Source organism: Pimephales promelas, chromosome 4, assembly GCF_988280905.1.
Source record: "Pimephales promelas chromosome 4, fPimPro1.hap1.1, whole genome shotgun sequence".
NCBI classification, from domain to species: Eukaryota; Metazoa; Chordata; class Actinopteri; order Cypriniformes; family Leuciscidae; genus Pimephales; species Pimephales promelas.
Window position 1 is genome coordinate 6,635,730 of NC_142772.1, and position 24,804 is coordinate 6,660,533.

The following is a 24,804-nucleotide window of genomic DNA, read 5'->3' on the forward strand; positions in this document are numbered from 1 at the left end:
AGACCGGCGAGGGAGAGAGACTGCGTGTGTGCCTCATGAAGCGCACGTAAGAAGCGCATGTAAGAAGCGCATGTAGCATGTAAACAATCCCCGTGACGTAATCAGACCAACTAATCGATAATGACATTCGTTGACAACGATTTTCATAATCGATTATAATCGATTTTATCGATTAGTTGTTGCAGCCCTACAACACTTCCGGTAGACGCTTCTTCGTTGGTGTTGTTCAGCGGTTTCTTCTTCCGCTCGGCGGACTGTGAATATCAAAACTAGGAATCGAAATTTTTACTTTTGAACGATTCCGGGAAAAACGAAAAGTTAGTCTCGGTTGCAATCGATACTCGATTCTCGATGCCCAACCCTAAATATGATGGTTGGTGAGTGTGTATTTGTCCTGCCCCTCTTCTACTGTGGGTGGCTGATTAATAGTGAAAAAGATGAGCACTGCATTTTAATAAAATTAATAACTAAATCCCTTTTTCACCTCAAATCTTTGGTTAAGCCGTCCCTTCCTTCCCTCTCCTGACAAGTCGCCACTGAACTCAAGAAACCTAAATAGCCAAATATGGTTCTAATGAACAAAAATTTGTTGACCCTAAAATGCTGCGAAAACCTCTGAAGAACGTTGTTATCGAAGGGTCAAGAAGGGGAAGTTCCTAAATCAACTTGCACTTTTATCATGCTTTATTCAGCATCAGCCTCTGATATACTCATGCATAATAGCAGCAGATGGTATGGAGGTATTACTCTAAGTTAGTCCCACCACAAGCCTTTCAGACCTCATTTATTCAATTATCCTTTAAGAATGCAGTCAGAAAAGGTTTCCACCCCCACGACACTAATGCGCCCCATACGCCTAATACCAAGCCACATTTGTTACTCTAAGGCTGGTTTAACAAAAAAGGAAAAGAAAAATTCTTACGTCAACTGCATATGAATTATATTCTAGGAGCATATGAACGGATGTGCTCCTGCCAATGTAAACCATTCCATCGATACATCTTTGTAAAGCTATAAAGAAGCCCCATGTGTGGACTTGATGAACGTTCCTGAGCATCGTATTTGCATGTCAGAGATAATCAAATGCATGAGAAAGCGTGTGACTGTAAACTCTGATGTGCCACAAGCTTTATTATAGGTAATAAAATGATGATATATTGGTCCTCTGTGTGTCTTTACAGTGAGATACAGAATTCGAGGGCCGGTGGTTCCTATGCTGTAGAACCGCCTAATTCTTCTGATAAGTAAGCTTATCACACACTGCAGATGGGTACATTTAATTCGTGCCATGGAGAGTTTATTTTTACATATATTTCTCTTTTCATTCTCTCTTAAATGCATTTCTGCAAGGTTAAGCAGAACTGTGCCTGGAAGCTATAAAGCGTTTCAGCCTGAAATGGATGTGAGTGAATGTTTATTTGGAGAAGGGGTTAAATGGGGTCACCTTAAGATTGGCGGAGCTCATTAATAGCACCACTGGTAGAGAATGGGATGTCCCATCTAAAGTGCAGAAATGACTAAGGGGTGTATTTATAAGCCAACTGACCTTTATATCTATCGTCTCACCAGTATATTTGGATACCCGCTACAATTACCTAATTGCAGACAAAATCCAGTCAATTGTGGGTACATAACAGCAAAGTAGATCTAATGTTTTACTATTTTAAACCCAACAAACTTCTTTATTTGTGAATTAGTTTGGTTAAAAGGTATGGTTGTTCTACCTTTGTTATCTAATGCAATGGCCTTTATTTTTGTGTCCAAATGTTCCAAGTTCAATACTGCTATCGTATTTTTCAAAATATAAGACATTGTTTTTTCTTGGAAATACATCTAAAAAAATTTGTTTTCTAGACTTTACATGTCAATTATACACCCGCAATTATAGGGAGCGCCAAATATGTGTAAAACAAGTGAATCCCCAGAACTGATAAACGCAGCGGAGTCAAACAACTCTCATTAAGCAGCCATGAAATATAGTATATCTGAGTGTAATGTTAGTAGATGGCGAGTAGAGGTCGACCGATTAATCGGTTTTGTCGATATATCGGTACCGATAGTTGATTGGTGGAAGTATTGTTCTCGGCGAAAATCCACACCGATAGTTTTTCCGGGTTGCGCCCATTGCTTGAGTGGCTGAGAAGTGTACACGGTCATTACACAGCACGAGAGTGCTCTGAAGAGACTGCTGGCAGTATACAGTACAGAGCGAGAGCGGCCTCTAGAGGACAAATAACAAACTATCACTGGCTGAGTGAGTTGTTTACATTAACACGTGAGCCAGCGCACAAAACACGCAAGGATGCGCGTTTAACGGTATGAATACAGAACACTAAAGTACATATTGCCATATCATTATAAAGTAATTCATGTATTGACTAGATGCTGCATTAGCAGAGAAATAACAGCAGTGCGTTTGCTGTCGAGTCTGAGAGGAATAACATTAACGGCTACCTCAAGCGATTAAAGCAATGTGACAAAACATTTGGGTCATGTCTGCGTGTGTTTTTGTTACTTATGCACTACCGGTCAAAAGTTTTAGATCAGTACGTTTTTTAATGTTTTTAAATTAAGTCTCTTCTGCTCACCAAGGCTGCTTTATTTGATGAAAAAAGAAAAAGAAAAACAGTAATATTGTGAAATATTATGACAATTTAAAATGACCGTTTTCTATTTTAATGTATTTTAAAATGTAATTTGAAAGCTGAATTTTCAACATCATTACTGTTGCTGATTACACATCAGTTTTCAGTGTCACATGATCCTTCAGAAATCATTCTAATATGCTGATTTTATGCTCAAAAAACATAAATTATTCTTTTCAATGTTGAAAACAGTCGTGTACCATTTCCCCCCCAAAATTCTATGATGAATAGAAAGTTCAAAAGAACAGCATTTATTTAAAATATAATCTTTTCTAACATTATAAATGTCTTTACTGTAACTTTTGATCAATTTAACTCATCCTTGATGAATAAAAGTATTTTCTAATTTCTTTCCCCACAAAAATAAAACAATAAATTCTTACTGACCCCAAACTTTTGAATGGTAGTGATTAATGTTACAAAAGATTTCCATTTCAGATCAACTCTGTTCTTTTGAACTTTCTGTTCATCAATGAATCCTGAAATAAAAATGTAAAAAAACTGTTTTCAACATGGATAATAATCATAAATGTTTCTTGAGCATCATATTATAATAATTTCTGTAGGATCATGTGACACTGAAGACTGGAGTAATGATGCTGTAAATTCAGCTTTGATCACAGGAATAAATTACACTTCACTATATATTCACATAGAAAACCGCTGTTCTAAATTGTAATAATATTTCACAACATTACTGTTTTTTTTTTGTATTTTTTTATCAAATAATTGCAGCCTTGGTGAGCAGAAGAGACTTCTTTTAAAGACATAAAAAATCTTACCGATCTAAAACTTTTGACCAGTAGTGTACTGTATGTCACTTATGTCATTTGTATGAAATGGCAACAATTTACCATAAGATTCAATTTCTAGCATTAACTAAGGTTAATAAGTGTTGTACAAGTTTTATTCACTGTTTTTTTATTTCAACATATAGTAGTACATTTTAAATTGAGTTTTAATTTGAATTTGATCTGTAAACTAACATGAACGATCAAGATACAATTATATTGCTCAAATAATAATGCGTGCAGTAAAACTGTACATTGAATATTGCATGCATAGTTCATGAAAGCTGTATTAAATCCCAGTTAAAAAATGGGTTACCTATGAAATTTTCAAGGTTATGGCTAAAAAAAGTTCATTCTGCAGAAGTTCTCATTTTAATATATTCATTTTATATATTTATTTAATTTAGCACATTTCAGTTCAGCACGGTTTTATTTGGTTTGTTTTTAATCCAATATACATTTTTAAAAATATCAGTTGAATAATCGGTTATCAGCATGCAGGGCAAACCTAAATATTGGTATTGGTAAAATCCACTATCGGTTGACCTCTAATGGCGAGACCAAAGAGGCCGTCTTAAAAATGCTAAGTCAAAGAAAACCTCATCACTTTCCTAAGAGGCCCATCATTTCTTATTTTTGCTATGTACTGACACACCTGCCCGTCAATGTCTTTGAAGTGGCTGCTTTGAATGCTGAATGATGTGGCGTAATTTATTAGCGCTTGCAATCCGACTACAGGGAAAAACTGCTGTCTTTTTAGCGCTATGTGATCGGCCAAAGGAAAGAGTTAGAAAGCTAATGCAGATTAAACACCTGTGTTTTTTGACATGCCAGCATCTATCACGGTACATAATAAAGGTCATAGTGAAATCCACTAAATGAGAACTTCAGCTTATTTTTATGTTAGTGTTTTAAGGTTTAGTGTTTAGTGTAAAAGTGTATTTCTGAATGTGATCGTTGGTACATTTTACCATTCTTTAAATACATAAATTAAATTTAAATCTGCAATATAAAAATATTTTCAAATAACGTACTTTCTTTAAAAGACAAGATTTGGTCCTCAAAAAGCCTCTTCTCAAAAGTGGGGGTCATTTTAAATGACGAGGCACTAATATTCGAAGTAAATGGCAGCAATTTTTGGAGGATTTAAAGCAAATATTTTCATAGCAATAAAGTTATAAAATTGGACTAATTTGGACATAATTACGAAAGAAACGGTACGGGATTTCCTCACACCAAAATCACGTTAATACGCATTGTCTACATCTTGTGACTATAGAATTGAAATAGTGAGTATTCAGCTTTACTTTTTTAAAACTGGAAATACATTTTTTTATTTTTTTTTTTGGACAAAAATGCTGTTGAATAACTTGTATTGGACAGAGTATATTCCTTTAAGTCCAATGTTTTGTTTTGTTTTTTAATCAATCAATATTTTGTTTTGAGCTTTGCTTTTACTTTTGGAGAAAGGGAAGACCAGGCAAAAAGTAATGGGAGAAAGAGGGTTTAATCCTGATACTCCTTAAACACAACAGTCTTTTTTGGGGGGTGCATGAGTACAATAATTTCAGTCTTTAAAGCTCTGTGAATTCCATGGCATTTAGCATAGTATAGAAAAGAATAATTAGCATCTAACCTTTGCTTTGAGCCCATGTGTAGCTGATTGGTGCACTCCTGGCCACTGGCAGCTGCTCTCCTCTTTCTATTACTGACTTCCTGTTATCTAGAATTGAATCCTTAATGGGACGAATATGCTTCGGCAGGGCTTTGTAGAACCAGGCTCCAGAACGTTTCCACACCTTTGAAGGGCAGGGAAAGGAAAACAAATTAAGCACAGCTTATTGTGGAGTGATTTAGAGCAGGTACTCAAAGGAACAAAGGAACCTCATGTGGCCAAAGAAATGGAGTTATGACAGAACGATCATTTGGAGAGAATCGAGCACTGCTTTTAAACTTTATCTTACATTTAACCCAAAACATTACAGCTGTCTGTCCAGATAGCCAGCATGCTCTCAAAATCTGTGTAATGTTTTTTTAAATGTTAAAATACTGTTAAAAGATCTCTTATACCTGCTACATAATAGAATATAATATAGTATACATTATATTACATATTCTATTTAACATATTTTATATTATATTATATTATATGGGAGGCACCAAAATGAAAATTCTGAGTTGAAACTGAAAATTCTGCATGCACTTAAACTTTAAACGCTTTTTAAAAATGATTTATTTATTATTTAAATTACCTTTTTTTTAAATTAAACTATAGACTTTTTAATTAAATTCAATACAATTAAATGATACTGAATTAAAAAATACAAGTCAATAATATAAAATAACCACACTTTTATTCAAAGTAACACTCAAATTCTGACAGAAAATGTATTAATATTAAATATCAATACAGTACATTATTCTTTATTTAGTTCTACGCAACAATCAGATTTAACAGATTTATTTTTTGACTAATTTACTTTAAATACTCTAGCTTGTGAGCGCAGGATGGATTCTGATTGGCTGTCAATATTTTAATCGTTCATCAACGCTTTCGTTATATCTGTGGTGTGGACTATTTTTGAGAATGATTTTTAGAACTATATCTTTAAAATGTTATCTTTATAGTTATCATCATTGGTGTGAACAGGCCTTAAAGGGATAGTTCACTTTGAAATTAATTTTTGATATGTTTTAGCTTACTTCAAGGGCATCCAAGATGTAGGTGTCTTTGTTTCCACAGTATTTTCAATTTTGACATTTTTCAGTCGAACCGTTGTTGTCTATCAGTCATACACTGGAGGCTAAGGGGGTCCAACGAAAAGCATACACAGAGAAGTCAAAATTAAACATGATTTAATGACTCGTAAATGTAAGTACAAATTGATGGCCTAAGACACGAAACGAGCGGTTTGTGTGAGAAAACGAACAGTATTGATATCGTTTTTACCTCTTGTAATCATAGCCATGACAAAATGATCTGACGGCACGGGCGCTTCGGTCTGCGCATTTGCCGGAAGTGATCGCTTGCGCGCCTACGTCACTCTTTGTTTATACAGAGATTTCGGAAGTTTTGCCTTTCACTAAACATATTTAGATATACGGGAAACCGCGATAGAAGACGATTTCGGTATATCTAAATATGTTTAGTAAAAGGTAAAACTTCCGAAATCTCCGTGTAAATATTGAGTGACGTCACACGCAAGCGATCACTTCCGGCGGAACATTGAACTGATTCAGTTCGGTTCAGTTGGACATTGCACAAGTGATTCAGATCACTTGGACGTCACTGTGATTACACGAGGTAAAAACGATATAAATACTGTTCGTTTTCTCATAAAAACCGCTCGTTTTGTGTCTAGGCCATTTACGAGTCATTAAATCATGTTTAATTTGGACTTCTCTGTGCATGCTTTTTGGTGGACCCCCTTAGCCTCCAGTGTATGACTGATAGACAACAACGGTTTGACTGAAAAATGTCAAAATTGAAAATACTGTGGAAACAAAGACACCTACATCTTGGATGCCCTTGAGGTAAGCTAAAACATATCAAAAATCAATTTCAAAGTGAACTATCCCTTGAAGGAAGTGCATTACTTGCATCCCAGCAAACAAATTTATGTTCTGGGAACGTTAGTTTTTGGTTCCCAGAACGTTCCTCGAACTTTCCCTTAAGGTTAGGGGAACGTACCTTCTCCTTATGTTATAAAAATGGAACCTAAAAATAACCTACATGGAACGTTCCTATAACGTTCTTGTTTGGTTCCCCAAAAAAATCTCATGGGACCATTTGGGAACGTTAGGGGAACGTTCTGTGTTTGCTGGGATCTAGCTGATATTCTACAGGTCAATTATAAATCACAGTTTGAATATCTGCTGAGGAAAACAATGTCTTTGTTCTTTTAACAGTTAAGAGGATTTCCCATGACAACGCTAGTCAAAGCATTTGTTAAGTTGCATCTGGTGTGAGGACCCTATTGGAATTGCTTCGTTTATTGTTCTTCCTCAACTGCAATTTTTCTTTGTTTTTTTTTTTTATTACTGACTGCTGTTTTATATAATTACTTGGAAAAACGTTAAGCTATGTGTGGTGAGCAGGACGGCCGAGGGACGTGAGAGAAAGTCGCGAGGCCGGTGTTGCGATTGCTAATGAGCAGCACCTGCGAAGCACACCGGTCTCGCATCTCTCACGAAGGAGCGGAGCCATAAAGGGGGAGCGACGGAGTGGATGAGGGAGAGAGGAACAGGCCTGCTTTTGTTTGTGTTTTATGTTTTGTTTGGTAGGCCAGCGGTCGTCCGCGGGGGGGCTGCTGGCCGGTATTTTGTTTTCGGTGGCCAGCGGTCGCCCGTGGGGGGCTGCTGGCGGGTATTTTGTTTGTTTGTTTTGTTTGAATAGAGTTTTGTTTTTCATTATTATCCGGTTCCTGCCTCCTTCTTCCCTGAACCTTGTTACACTATGGTTAGTTATATATATGATAAATATGTGAAGGCTATATGGCATTGTGTTAATCTATTAATTTCTGTGGTATTAAATACAGGTACTACTGGAATTTTGGTCACAACACCACAAACCAGAACAATGGCCGACGGTGGCTGAGGGGAGTGGGTGGAGTATATTTGAAATCTTTCACTATCTTTGTTATATGACATTTTCATTTGGTGATTCAATAAAAGTCAAATCAAGAAGAATGAAAAATGCTTATGCTCATACATGTTCATTTCATACCACAGAAACCCAGCAGACAAGCAACTGCAGGACCATCATTTGTAAGGCAGTTGACACACACCAAAAATTCAAACAGTGCTTTCAAAACACATGACCCCCCAGAAACAAACACCACAATGCTCCAGAGGTGTTCTGAGCACATACAGTGACATAACAGAGACTGGTGCATGGCAGGCCAGGCCCTGTTGTAGCCAGGGAGAGACAATTAAGAAGTGATGGACGGCAGACTCGGAAATGTCAGGACTGACAGCGGCTGCTGGAGTCTTGGCAAACACCATCCCTCAGCTATACCTGCTCAGTTACAACTCCATTTGCACAACACTGGCCAGACAAAATCATAGTCAAATCTAGCTTGCAGGGTCAATCAATCATGTAAGAATATATAGCCTTGCTTGTTTTGCATTGGTCTTCACCTCTGGCAGTTTTTGATGTGCGTAACAATCATGCAAAGGAAATTAATGTTAAATATTCTTTGAGCATAGATGAAAGTTTTGTGTTTAGTGTAGAAGCCAAAGGCATGCAGGGAGCAACCGTTTTGTATTCCCCAGGGTACCAATTTGTGCTAGCCAGCAAGGGGGGAAAGTACATTTTAAACTACTACTGCAATCAGTTCATTCACATTGAAAAAAAACATAGTCATTTGTGAACAGTCATTTTCACAGAACTGAGTTATTAGAGGGATATAACATGTAATTTAGAAAAACGATCCACTTGGAAAGACTGGAACGTCTGTTTTTGACCCCTTATGAGTGTATAGCCCCCTAGTTTTTATAGTAGCCTACATACGCAGAATCATGTTGCTATGCTATCAGTGTGTAGGCTGTTTCTTGGTGAAAAAATGTATTGATACATTTTATACTTAGCACTAACCAGTGTTGGGTAAGTTACTCTGTTGAAGATGTTATTAGTAGCTAGTAATTAACTGCTTATTTAGTGTTACTAGATACCAATTACTCTCTCTAAAAACTACTGCATAACTTATTACTTTCTAAATCCCATATCAACCTTGACCAGTTGAACAAAACAAGGATAAATTAAACTGCTCTTTAATTCTTCCAAATAAATAATTTCAAAGCACACTATGCAGGAATTCCGTTTTTGTCAAACAGCACCCCTAGAGTCGCTGTGGAGTACTTGTATTTAATGTTACTGTCGTAAATACCACTCATGTACCGCTCGTGTCTGCTGCTATCAGTGTCATGGATAAATATCATGTGTCTCTTGTGGCAGCGCACACGCAATTTTCATGCAGATACGCTCTTCAATCTAGCAGTTGCGGAGACTCGATTCATTCCGGTGAAATCACAAAATAAATGTGTCCCTGCTTGATATAGACTGTAACCACTGATGAACATATTCAGTTTTGATGAGAGAGAAAAAACTTAGAACCTGTAACCTCTGATACGCTTGGCAAAAGATGTACCACTAGACCATTAAAGAACTCAAACAAAACTTGCAGATTGATGCATTTATTTACGGGTTGAGCAGAGAGGCTCATTCTCTTTTCCTTTTCCTAGTCTCTTCCGACCGCATTTTCTTTGTAGCACGCCTGAAATGCGCGCAAGTGTCTTAATGCTTTGTGTGTTGTTGTTGATGTGTGTGACGTCGTTGCCGCAAAGCATGCCGTGATTCTTGCGAGATTTGCTTTACATTTGCGAGATTTGCCCCAAAAGCTTTACAACCAGGATGATTCCCCCTACTATGAGTTTGCTTACCACCAAAATGACTTTGAAGCTGTTATATTAAGGTACAATTGTTGCATAGTGCGTCTTAAAAATTGCAAAATTATTCTTGAACGGACCAATTTATTTAATTGAATTAGATATTAAATCCACTATTGTTTTATATATAATTGTTCTGAAGTCTAACAGTATTTACATCAGAAATAGCAACTTAAATTACAGAAAAATTACAAGTAATCTACTTATTCAAGGAAAAAGTTAAGTCAAGTATATTTATATAGCGCTTTTCACAAAATAGATTGCATCAAAGCAGCTTCAGAGTATCAATCAAAACATAATACCAATGTTCGTTTCTTAGTGGATAAACATCCACGTTTGGTAGAGCTGCTCAAGGGTATTACTGATTGATTAATTAATTTGAATATTATTAATTATTAATTAATTAGTTAATTACTTAGTAATGCATTACACCCAAGACTGGCAATTAGACATGCACTGATTGATTGGTTGGTGACCAGAATTGGCCTATTTTCACGTGATCAGCCATGATCGGCGCCCGGCCGTCATTCTGACATATGCCGATTTTATGCCGGTCAAAATCACTCATCAAATGCATGATTAACATCGCACAACATCAGCATCATGGAATGCACATGGAATTACAGCCATTCCACACTGCAAACGTGAGCAGCGCTTATTATTTCAGGCATGCATGTAAATCCATGTGTGCATTCACACCGGGAGCAGCGTGTGAGCATCGAGCAGGATCAGTGGTGAAGTGCGGGTTTCAGCGCAGAGTCTATTTTTGCTGCGGTGCTCACGCTCAATTAAAGTGAAAGCACACTTTTGATGGACAAAATAAATATGATTTCACACAAAAGTTCCAAAAATGCACAGAATTTGCACGTCTTATGCGTTTTAACAAGAACTGGAGTATATGTCAGGAAAAAAATGAATTATCTTTTTGAAACGAACACGTTTTTTTTAGTTGGATATTGGATGTAAAAAGAAGGAAATGGTTCTTCCATAACACTGCACTTGTGTCAATTTCCCACACCAGGAGTAATTTATATAGTCCTATTTTATAGCAATTACTGTTCAAAATGTCCTATGCAAAATGTAAAATGTTCTTCCAAAGAAAAGAGTGAAAATAAATACTTGCGTGTGCTGTAAAGTGGTTAGAAAAAATGAAATTGGAATCAGCTAAAATCAGCATCGGCAGGTCAAACTCTGAAAAATCGGAATCGGCCTAGAAAATTGTGAGCGGTGCATCTCTACTGGCAATAACACACAACATAAACACACTGAAAATAAAATAAGTGTTTTTTTTTTTAAATGGCAAAATAAAGGAGAATTAGATTATTAATTGTACTGACTAACACAATCATAATCTTTCCTTTAATACTAAAGTGGTCCTACAGCCATTCCAGTTTTATAAGCTAAAAACCTTCATTGACAGTAAAATGAAAGACATTATCAAAGCACATTATGCATTAACATACGCAATGAAGGACCATGGGGAGGAAATGTAAATGCACCAGACAATAGCACAGCTATTGACCAATCAGAATTAAGGATTGGAACGAACCGTTTTATAAACATGTTAAGTAATCCATTAGTACATTGAGTACAATGCATGTTGACAATTTTGTGTGAATTCGTCAGGAGTTTGCTGACGGATATTTGCGCACGGTAAACTCTTGTCCTGTAATGATGTATGAAACCACTCGTTATAAATCACTTAACAGTGCAAGTTTTCACTTACATGTACAATTTAGTTTTGCATAAAAGCAAAGCAAGCTCACGTCACGTGTCTGTGCCGGTATATAGGCTTAAATATTCAATTCGTTCAAAATTAATTTAAATTCGATACATTTACTTCATAGATACAGTATATCCATTATGCTCTTTGTATGTTTCTTTGTCACACTTTCTTTGTGTACTGTACGCGCTGTGTGGTTTTGGTTGTTGCACCAGAGCATTTTGAGTACGAATCTCATAAGTCATGAATGATGATGAACAAACATTCAATTAAAAAAATAAAGCACCACCTGTATCTAATGCATCTCTGTCACATAAACCATCAACTTAAGACATCATTGGGTGAATTGCACTTCCAATTCTCTGAAATGGGGGGGGGGGGGGGGGGAGGCAGTGAATAAGAGAGCATTTGGGAAATGTGTCAGTGTTATTTCAAGGTCAGTGAGGAGTATTACAAGATGAAATACAGAAGTATCCATGTCTATGTGTACATAAATATCTAGAGATTCATTATCTCCTGGCATATACCGCAGGGAATGAATCTCTCTTCTTCAACAAACACACAAAGAATTCCATCAAAGCTTGTTCACCTAATGTATACAATCACACACACAGGATTAAATATAATGCATCACATTTTTCATTGGAAGTATTTCTATTCCCTATTTTCTCTATCACTTCATTAAAATAAACTCTTTTACAGTTGGGAAGGGAACCTAATCAAGATCTCCATTTAATAATACTAATAAAAAAATAAATAAAAAACATAGGCCTGGTATCACCAACAAGGTTTAGATTAAACCTTTAAAAATAATTATTTCAATACGCATTTATTTGTATTCATATTGGAATAACATGGTTTTGACAATAACTTACCCTTTTCACATCTCTCTCTCTCTCTCTCTCTCTCTCTCTCTCTCTCTCTCGCGCTCTATTTTTATTTATTTTTTAATCTAAAAGAAGTTGAAGATTAGATTTTTTCATTTCCACAATTTTATATCTTAAAGAGGCCTTTTGTGAATGGGCACTCAACATATTGTAATTGGATTTTGAATACATTTTCGAATTTGTTAATAAATTCAGATGAAATATAATTGACCTATGAAATATCAAGCTTACAGTGCGGACCCTTAAACTACGCCTGCTATGTACTGTAAATGACTATTACAGACCTTGGATGTGACGAGACAAATTGCATTGTGACAGGAAACACATGGGCTTTTATGCGAAATATATGAAATGGTTTTGGTCACATGGCTGTGCAATGTCCAAGGCTAAGAGGAAAGCAAATTGCCCTTGTCATACAACCCAATAAATTATGGGACAGAGCTGGATCAGATCCAATCCCATTGGCTAGAATGAGGAATGGGGTGTAGCCAGTAATATTAACCCACACTGTATCTCTGCTCATGCATTCTGTCCCACATTATCCGAGCTTAAGGGTGTTAAATGACTGAACATCTCAAGATGCATCTGATAAACATACTATTGCCTTCAGCAATTATGGTAAGCATCCAATTCGGCAAATTTGGGATATGACGAATGAAAGGCAAATCGCACCGAACAATTTCCCTCTTGGCATTTTAATTAGTCTTGTGATAGCATCGCTAATTTGAATGGGGAGGCAGTGTCTCGTGAAATTAGTTTTTGTAGCAGGTGGGTGAGCAACCACTGGTGACCAAAAGCACCGTTTGAGCCCTGCGACCCAGGACAAATCAGCCAAAACTTCATTAGGCCACCCAGGACCAGAAAGTGTCATGTGGTGCAGAGATCTGGTGGTTGTGAATGTCAATCAAAGCCGGGCCCAGTGTATTTGACCCCAAAACATTTAAATTATATCATTATTTCATATTTCATGTCATTCCAAACCTGCGAGTTTCTTTCTTTCAGTGGAACTCAAAAGGTCAATTTTTTAAGAACAATCTGGTTGTTTTGTTCCTCATAATGAAAGTGAATGGAGACTTGGACTTTAAAGAAACATTTCATACAAAAGTTTAAATTCAGTCATCATTTATTAACCCTTGTGTCATTGCAAACCATTAAATCTTTCATTTATCTTTGAAACACAATTGAAGATTTTAATGAATCCCAGATTTCTGCTCCTCCATTGAAAACCCATTCCACCAAAACTTAAGCTTAAACAATTCCACAAAGTCATTTTAAAAGCAATCCATATGAATAAAGCGGTTTAATCCAAGTTCTCTTAAGGACATAATCATTAGTTAGATTCATTTAGGGGTTAATTCACATCAAATATGGTCAACAGCAGTATTGTTTGATGTGCAAAAAAACAACTTCTCCTCACTGGTTCTTGCTCAAACAAACTTGCATGACATGCGAAAGAATGATTTACAATATTACCATTTTTATGATTGTTTTCTATTTTAATATATTTTAATATCATTACTCACGTCACATGATCCTTCAGAGATCATCCTAAAGGGAATGCGCGTGATGTCACATGATACCCATTTATTTTGTATTGTTATATATATATATTAACAACTCATCAATTAAATATTTATCATTGCATAATTCTGCATTATTGGATGTTTTTTTAATAAACACTGACCAAAAAAAAAAACTATAACATTTTAGGGCTGGACAATATGATGATGTATATAGGCTATACATATAACACTGATATGATCACCCGGATTTAGACCTACCTATATTGTATTTATATAAAGTGTTCACAGGCAAATTTGCTTTATGTTTAGGTCTATATTGCTTTCATTTCCCCGGTGTCGAAATCAGGCAAACATAAATGTCAGGCAACACGATTCCTGGCTGCATGTCTATATCTATGGATCACTGGATCTTTAGTGAGTTGTAAGGAACACTATATTGAGTCCAACATTTAGTTTAAATTGATCAAATTGTTCGTTTTAGTCGCATTTTCACAGTTTCCCCTATTAAATCCAGTCACGCAGCAGATCTTTTGCCACTCAGTCAGGCTGAGGGGGGTTGTTCCAGCAGGAAAGTGACGTCAATGCATTCCCTCTATACCAATTTGGTGCTCAAGAAACACATTATAAATGTTGAAAACTACTTATTGTAGTGGAAATGGTGATTTTTTTGAATGGGTAAAACGTTCAAAAGAGCAGCATTTATTTGAAATAGAAATCTTTGTAACATAAATGTTTTAATGGCACATTTAATGCCTCCTCAATGAAGAAAAGTATGAATTTCTTTCAATTTAATTAGATATTTATACTTTGTACGGTCCAGATTTTCAATAAATATCATCCACATTTCATCATGTTCCTCAAGCGCAAGCATGAAGACTTATGATGATACTCGTGATCCTTTTTATGATTTTATTTTTGTCCGCACAGACCTCCTCAGTTTACTTTTTTTAAATGGAAAAGAGTGGTCAGGACAGTCTTCTGAAATGCACCATTTTGTGTTACACACACACTCTAAAAACTGCTGGGTTGTTTTAACCCAATTTTGGGTCAAATATGGACAAACTCAAACATTGAAGCCAAACCCAATGTCCATATTTGACCCAAAATTGGGTTAAAATAACCCAGCATTTTTAGAGCGTACTATAAGAATGAAAGTCATACAGGTTTGGAATGACATGAGGGTGAGTAAATATTAACAGAATTTAAAATTTAAGGCGCAAACAATCCCCAAAAGACATCCATTAAAACTCTTCTCCTATTTCCCTTCTAACAGAGACTCAGTATCCTACAGGAATAAACCAGTTCTGTGCCCAAGCTTTATATCTGAGCAACAGCACGAAAGGGAGGGTATTAGAAGTGTAACACTGTTTATGCCTCAGGCCCAGCTCTTCTGTGTCCACATCATAAGGTGTAAGAGCTCACGATAAAACATTCTGCTGCGACCACCGCTTGACGGACAACTGCATCCTTAAGCCTTTCCTTAGTTCAGAGTTACACTGAAATATAGTTAACAACGAGCATCCAAAAGGTCAAACAAATTCTCCAACAGTTCAGCTCTCTAAAAATAGTGACGACTCATTATAATCGCTAAAATGGGTTCTTGATGTACATTGTTCAGCAGTGTAATTTGAAGTAATGAATCATTTAATTGAATGTTTTTACAGTTAATAGCAATGACTTTTGTTTACTGAATTACAACTTTCATTATTCACATTGTGTGATTTCTGAAACAAGTTTTGATTATAAACAAACAGAAAGCCCCAAAACATCTCATTCTGAAATAAAATGATCGAGGGAAGTCTATGAATAATTGCGTATTAGTCATGAGCGTGCCAATATTGGGTTATTTCCGTAATATCAGGTTACATTGCCACCATGCAGGCCATGAATGAAGGCAATTACTGAATAAATGATTCGTAAGACTTCATTACAACACAGCAAGACAGTAATTCTGCCACCTGTCAAACGGCGACAATAGGTACGATTACAGGCACAGTGGCACAATGTTTTTCTATACTTTAATATAAAATGCTTTGAGATTACCATATTTCTCAGCTTGACTAGTTTATTCAAACTTCACTACCACAGTGTTGATGTAAAAAAAGAAAAGAAAAATGTGACGTATATGCAACATTTATATATATTTTTAATATAATTTGTCCATTTATAATTTTATTAGGAACTGTGGATTATATCTCAAAATACAGCCATTTTTTTCTACATAATGTGAAATAGTTCATGTATTAAAACATCAAAATAAAATTGAGTTTTAATTTAAATTTTTTTAATTTTTGAAACACTATTACAATTTAAAATAACTGTTTATCATTTTAATTATGTATTCCTGTGATGGCAAAGCTAAATTTTTCAACAGTCACATGATCTTTCAGAAACATTTTTGGGATTCTTTAATGAAAAGAAAGTTATTTGAACCAGACATCTTTGGTAACATTACAAATGTTTTAATGTCAAATTTGATGCATCCTAGTATTACTTTTAATAAAAACATATCTTACTGAACAGTAGTATAAATAAGGAAAATAAGCCATATTTATACTAGCAGCTGAAATTAATCCATAACGACAAAATACAGATTTACTAAATTTATATTTACTTGCCATTACTACTCTTTGAGCTAGAGGGAAGCATCTAATTTTGAACCATACAAATGAAAAAGACAGTATATCTGGCTTGGGTGAGGACATCTGACAATATATTGCATCAAATGCAGGGCGATCTAGCATACATACAAGCCATTACATTTTATTATTATTAATTAATCACAATTTATGTGGCGATTAATAGGGATGCACCGAAATGAAAATTCTTGGCCGAAACCGAAAACCGAAAAAGAGGAAACCAAGGCCGAAAACCGAAAACCGAAAAACCAAAAGAAATTATGCCAATTATCAGTATCATTGCATTTATGGCTATGACTGTGTACAAACGTTACTAAAATCAAGGCATTGCAATTGCATAAATTAATATAAAATTTTCAAAGAATAAATCAATTACAAATTATGCAAATATTTATTTAGCACAATGCACAGTATAAAATAAAATTCAAAGTAAAATGTTTTTGACCCCACTCATGTGTACATTAAATAATAATCTAATGGCCTGCAGAAAGGTTTTAAAATTAAATGTTCTCTCATAAAAACAAAGCCGAGTGCGAACTTCTTCTCATCACACCAGCACCCTTTGCACGTCTAAATTAGTTTCTTACATTTTAAAAATTTAGCATACAATAGCATAAAAAGCCTTTTTTTAATGAACAAAGGTCCATGATTAATACAAATGTACATGAAACTTAACGAAACATGTTTAGTGAATGTAGAAAATATTTAAGAGAGCATTAATTTAGTTCTATACATACATGTTCCCATATATATTTTTTTTTGTAATGTCACACAAGTAATAATCTCAGAGTTTACTGGGTTTTACATGATTATTCTTCTTCTCACCGATTCCTAATGGTTAGAGGACAGTTACTTGAGTCGTCCCCTGTCGTTTCAAGGAATAGTACGACGGAGAGCGGGTCCAGTATAAACGCCTCGACCGTTTGGAGCGGTGTGCGCGCTGTCTGAGGAGACTCGCGCATACTTTCGCCTACCTCCGCAGCGCGAGTCTCCACAGTTTATACTTGACCCGCTCGCATCCGGAGTCGTTGTCATGGCGGCGCGCATTGTTTAGAGCAGATATAGGTGGATAAACAAGGCTTCCGTCTCCTCGCGGGTTCAGATTCACTGAAATACGTCCGCACCGCAAACATGTTGCTTCAGACAAGCACGTGCAGGTCGCGGTTTCTGTTTGCGTCATCACAACATTTTGGCCGTATTGTTTCGGTGATAAAAGTCTTTCGGCCGAAAACCGAAAATGCACTTTTGGGCCATTTTCGGCCGAAAATTTTCGGTGGCCGAATATTCGGTGCATCCCTAGCGATTAATTAATTACACTCCGAATTTGGCTGAGAATTCACCCCCAATAGATCATTTAAAGTCAAAAGTTAAATGAGAAAAGCATCAAATAGACATTACAAAAAGTAGCTTTAGAAAAAAAAAAAATAATAATAATATATATATATTTGATTCAACATAGAATTAAATTACACAAATATTTAGGCTTCAACCGCCATGGGGGTGATTTTTCACTTTTGGGTGAATATAGCTTTAATGGTTTTTTTTTTATTATTATTATTTTTATAAAAATGAATTTTATTTTTTAAAATAAAGCAGACAATATTGTGTCTTAAATATAACACAATACTAACTCATTTATTGAACTGTTGTATAAAATCAATATCACATTTGCACTCGTGCTATTCGGGACAAAAACATCACTCGTGTGACATTGCACTCGTTACTCTTTTGATATTGCTGACATAAATGATATATAAAATATGCTAGCCTGCCCTGCATTCGTTGCTGTGTTGACAGATGTCCTCACCCAGGGCATTCACATTTTTGTACAATCCAATACTTCTGCAGAGACTGTAAAAATAAGTGAACTCTGACAAATCTGCTCAGCACTTCTCCAACTGTCAGCCCCTCTTCTCTGGCACCGACTAATCAAATGAACTAAACTGTTTGTTTCACTGGCATGAAGGATCCAGCCTCTGGGCAGTCTTTGTTCCCTGGAGACCAGAGCAGATCAATCCAATCCCACACTCAGTATAGATTTAGACGGCAGGACATTTCATGGCCTATCCTATCCGTTACCTAACAAGCCTATTCATTTGCATGAGCACTTTCTGCACTTGGCACTGACAGTATTACGACTCTAACCGAAGTGATATTTCTCATCATATTGGACTTCTTGCCAAGTAGAATTATTGGCTTTGGATCATATTGGTTGCAATTTGTTCTCCATTTCAGCACAGAATATTATGGCAAGTTCAGAGCAGACGCTGTGGCTGATATAGGACTGCACTAATCTCTGCTAAGCAGATCCTCCCAGCTTAAAATAAAAAAGTGAAGTATTTAGAGTGGAACAGGGCTGAATCTGAAAGTCTATAAAAAAGATGGAGGAAATTGTCAAGTTTCTATAATGATAGAAATATAGGTAACACTTCCTTTTACAGTCCTGTTACCTATGTACATACTTGGTACTTAAAGTAATTACAATTAGTGGGTAATAATTAAGTATTAACCTACCCCTAACCCATGCACTTACCTTATATTACCCAGTACTTAAGTAAGTACATTAAGCCAATATGATCCTAACCACTGAATCTTAAGCATTGGCCTATTTAAATCCAAACTTTTTTGGCCAGGCAGTACATTTCACAAATATTACTGGTTTTGATGAAATAAATGCAGCTATGGTGAGCATGAATATATAGCTTTTATAAAATTTGTTTAAAGTCCCCGTGAAATCAAAATTGAACCTATTTACTTTGTTAGCGCATATTACTAGTCTTGTGGTGAACAATTAATCCGTGCAAGTAAATATATATTTAAAAAAATGTTTTACCTTGGTAATCTTTAATCAAAATCTGAAAAGTTACTTCCGGTCTGGAACGGTTTCTTTTTCTGATGACGTAGGTTTCTTGGGTGGGGAAACGCTTAACCACTCCCCTCAAACCGTTAGTTTGCTATGAGCGAGAGATGGAGAGGAGGAGCGCTAGAGTAAAACCCTGCCCTCTGTTCAAAAATTCCGTTTCACTTGGAAATACGTCACAGCACTGGAGAAAAGTCGTTTGCAACTTCCGGTTCACGGGGACTTTAAAAAAAAAAAAAAAAAAAAGACAGACACAAAACTTTTGAACGATGATGTAAGATATTTGAATGTCTCCTACTTTATCAAGTAATAAGCCCCTTTCACACAGCGCATTGATCCCGGGAAATTGCCAGAACGCCTTCTGTGTGAACGCAAACACGACCCGGGATTGATATCGGCAACGATGCTGGGTTGGGGACCTAGTAACATTGCCAGAATCAGTCCCGGAACGATAGCCAGGACCAATGCCGTAAGGGGTGTGTCATAGTGATGACGCTCGTGCCATCGCGCGACTCTGTTGCTCTTAGAAGTAAGTTTGTGTTCGTCATCAACAAAGAAAGGACGAACAAATGTCTGCAAACTGGAACAAAGCAGAGGCCAGGAGCTCCTCACTATCTGCGCTGAAGCTGAGATCGTTCACCAGCTTTGTGGAACGGTATGCGTGTACATGTTTGACACAGACGTTACACGTCTCGTCCTGATGTCATGTGTCTTTCCGGGATGTGTACGGGTTGCTCGCAGATCCCAGCAAATCACTGGCAGTGTGAATCAACCGAAATCAAAAAATCCCGGGACAAATGCCGGGTCATATTATCCGTGTATTTTCCCGAATCTCTTTGTGAAAGTGTCTATAGAAACATGTCTATAATTTAGGACAAAAACTCAGGGGAGTGCTGTAAGCATATGTGCATGTACTTATGACCATATTGTTTAACGTGGATTGCTTTTTAAACGGTTGTAAATGTTGCTTTCACATTTTGCATCTCGGAGCACGCTGTGAATCTCTCTCCTGTGTTGATAAGCTATTTCCTGTTGACGAAAACAGAGCTGACTTTTAGTTCAGCCTCCTGGGACAGTATCAGCGGGGCCCGAGCCATCTGTGTTTATTGTGGCTGTGTGTTTAACCTGAGAGGGCAGGCGCTGCACCAGCAGAGGGGCAGTGTATCTCTGATAAAACCACAGGTCCTGCGAAGAGAGCAAGAAGTAATCTGATAGCAGCACAGGCCGAACGAATGGATGATGAATTAATGCGGGGGATTGCTCTGTGGGCCTTGTGCTTTCCAGATGAGACAAAAGACTAAAGTAGCATTTATCTTTAAAAAAAGCAGCTATTGTCCATCCACATTTTTGTTTAATGCATCTTGTGTTTTGATTAGCATTAAAACGGCAAGTCCTGACAAAATAAGGTTAGTGAGTCTTAAAATCCGCCAGTGGATTACTTATAGTAGTCTCTGCCTTTTATGCTAGTAGAAATTATGCAAACATCAACAAACACACGGGCAGCCATGAATTAGATTCAATGATTAAAAAAACACAATAAAAAAAAGTGATTAAATGACAGCGTCAAGTATTCATGTCTGCCTGCCTGAATTGAAATCTGTACGACACACTGATGCCCAACCTGTACACAAGTATAAATATGGTTTGGCAACACCGATATTTCAATGAACTCTGTGAATAAAAAAAAAAAAAAAAAAACTATGCCGATATTCAATTTCTTGCTGATACCAATAAGCATTTAGGTACTCTTATGGTCTCTGTAGAGATAAAACACTACAAACAAACTAAAATCAATCATGTATCAACATTATTAAAATGTACAAGATGAAAAATTACTGGAACCAATATATTGTGAATCCCTAACACAATGTCTATATTCATGATTATAGATTTTCAAAACAATAGAGTACAACATAAAATAAACAATTGTTAAATTCTGGACTGGTAGCATTATTTTAAGATTAATCAAGTATACAACTAGCTTGGATGCCAGCCCGAACTCCGCCCACAACATTTTTTTGGTCAGGAAGTTCGGTCTGGACTCGATCCATTGAGGAGTAATTATGATCAGTCAAAAAATTATTGGGTTAATCAAATTGCCAGGGCGGGCTTTATACGATGATGATGGACAGATGATCTGCAGGGACGTAATCATCACGTTATCAAAGAGCGCTTGTTAAAGATGACTGCAGCTGGAGAATTGAGATGTATAGATTCCGCTGTCACGTCTTTTGTAAAATAAATCAACAGCGCATTCATTTTAATAGACAAACAGAGAACCACAATCAAGGCATTTGTCGATCGGAAAGATATTTTTGGCGTCCTTCCTACATGATTCGGGAAAAGTGTAACTTATCAGCTGGCTCTGACGGTCGTTAAGAAGATGGGACGTAATGAAAAGCCTGTGGTCGTTGTGATTTCTCCTTTGGTCGCACTCATGGAGAAGTAAGTAAAAGAAGCAACACTCGTTATTTAACTTCTAAAATAAATAAAGTTAGGCTACCTTCTGTATTTGAAAACTGCGCTATGCAAAGGAGTTGACTTACTGCGTTGCTTTGATTGGTTGTAGGTCTACCGACTATCCAATTGAGTGCAGAGGGTTTTTTTTTCCTGGTTCGCTTAACGACACGCCTCATAATCAAAGCCCAACGGAGGAGTTTCAGACTCATATTCTCTCTTAAATATGAGTATGATGAAGTCAGGCTAGTATACAACTATTCAAAAGTTAGTAATTTTTTTCAAAAGGAATATTTCAATTCAGCAAAGATGCATAAATTGATCATAAGTTACAATCACATGTTACATTTTTTTTAATTTCAAATAAATTCAGTTTGAAAAAAAAACTCAGTTGTACCACGGTTTTAAAATATTAAGCAGCACAACCGTTTTCAACATACAAAATATGTTTGAGCACCAGATCAGCATTTTAGAACGATTTCTGAAGGATCATGTGACACTGAAGATGTAATGAGTAATGATACTAAAAGTTAAGCTTTGTATCACAGAATCAATTACATTTGATTACATTTTGGAATATTTTCAGAGAGAAAACAGTTATTTTAAATTCTAATAATCTTTCAAAATATTACTGTTTTTACAACATTTATGATCAAATAAATATTTCTTTTCAAAAACCTATTTTCAAAAAAATCTTACCAAGCCCAAACTTTTAAATAGTAGAGCATGTTCAACTGCTTTAACTTTATTGTCCTCAAAGGCAATTCTTTGTGTAGACAGCAGTATACACATATAACACCACAACACAAAAATTACAATAAATCACTTAAAAACCTATTTGCGCAGATATAAAGAAATTTCTGGTGGATGAGTGACATCAGAAATAGACTAACTGGCACTTCCTAGTCATCCTATGCTCATATATTTGTGTAATAGTCCTTAAGTTGATCCCCACTATCTTACTGCACATTGTAACTATGCCTGTCAACTTCCTCCTATTCTTAACATTGAGATTACCATACCAACAAGTAATAGAAAAACTTAAAACAGCTTCGATAAAACAGGTATAAAACATTTCCATAAATGAAACATCCATGTTAAAAGTTAAGAAGTTTCCTTAGAAAAAAAACTCTCCTCTAATGATATCAGTGTTTGTATAATATTTATACTGTGTAACCTGATGTCTCTTTATGAGAGAAAGCAACACAGGTACGGAGTTCTTCTTACGGAAATCAATGAACATCTCTTTTGTTTTAGAGGCATTACTATTTAAAAATGAAGCATCACACCATTGGATAAAATGATCTGTCACTGGACCAAAGTATGATTCAAACTCATTAAGAGACACAATCACATTAAAAATACTACGACAATCATCAGTATATAAAGAAAACAAAAGAGGGGACAAAACTGAACCCTGTGGGGTACCAGTGGAAGACAACAATACATTTGACAACGCTCCATTGACACATACTCAAATTCAGAAACTTCCCCTATCCGTGATGTGCAACAGAAGGCTTTTCAGAGTACCATGAACCAAAGTGAAACCCCCGAGGCTACTAAGTGATCTAACATGAAGCTCCATCACTGTCCAACTCTTTCTTTACCCATCGTTCATTGCTCAATAGTTCCTGCTGGGCTCTAAATACAGAGGGGAGATAAAGGAGAGTCTGACAACACATATCTGTGGCTAACTGCGCTCTGATGTGCTGTGATTAGCGCTGAAGGTTAGTGTGTTTAAGCGGGATGTGACAGGAGATGGGGTCACTGAAGCTGAGCTCTGTGCTGGAGGGCAATGTGTTATTTCAGTGACATGGGTAATGAGGACGAGGTGCGTGTCAATATAGAGTTCTTTTTGAGGTAAATGTGAAATGCTTCATTTCTAACTGAATCCTTTCTCAGCATCGCTGAGTGGTCACACTTGAACAAGGGAAGAAATTCAATTATAACATTTATAATTTAAAGGGATAGTTCACCTAAAAATAAATATTCTGTCATCATGTACTCCCTCTCATTCAAAACCTGTATTACTTTCTTTCTCCTGCTGAACACAAAAGAGGATATTTTGACGAATGTTGGTAACCGTTTTTAAAACACAATAGCCCTTTCAGACAGGACTAGTTTAACTAGTTTTTAGTTGTAGGTAATAGGCACATATCTAACGCTAAAAAGAAGTTTTGTGCCTCTAAAAAATGCTTTAGACCTTTTTTTTTATCTGAATAGCATGTGGAAAACACTATTTAAAAAAAATATATATATATATATATATATATATATATATTTTATTATATTTTTTTAATACAACGCATACAAAAAAAAGAAAAAAAAGGCAAAAAAAGCAACTACAGTACAGTAAGTGTATGTCTAAAGTGTGTCTAAATAAAATGTAACCCAAAAAATTGCCACAAGAGTGAAGATATAAATTATGTGAAATATTCCTTTAATTTCTTCCTTTATCCTGTACTTTATTTCTTCAATATGTTTAAGCTTTCTGCACAGAAGCTCTAGCAAAAACAGACCTTATATTGAATGAAACTATTGACTATGTGACTGCGCAGTGGGAAAGCAACAAACCCTATCAAACCTCAACAAACATTTCATTACTTCTTAAATGGGTCTTTCTTTGACCTTTTTCAGAATTTAATGGAAACATACATGTGGAGCATCAGATTAGCTGGCCTTCTTACAAAGGAAACACAGCAAGTATCTTTCTTATTCTGTTCTTATTTTCAGTAGAAAATATTATGATGATAATTTGCACGGTGGCCATGCAAAACTGGTTTCAAGGACACTACTACATGGATACTGAGGTGTACCGAGTGATTTGTTCAT

The 24,804-nt window shown here is 36.1% G+C and overlaps 1 protein-coding gene across 2 annotated transcripts in view; it reads right to left on the reverse strand.

Moving 5' to 3' along the window:
* doc2b (double C2-like domains, beta) overlaps positions 1–24,804 on the reverse strand; it is a 253,043-nt gene that overhangs the window by 207,073 nt on the left and 21,166 nt on the right. For both annotated transcript variants that reach the window (XM_039662029.2, XM_089129888.1), the window contains exon 6: positions 5,073–5,235. In XM_039662029.2, coding sequence (XP_039517963.2) covers positions 5,073–5,235 — 163 coding nt within the window. The remainder of the gene's footprint in view (positions 1–5,072; positions 5,236–24,804) is intronic.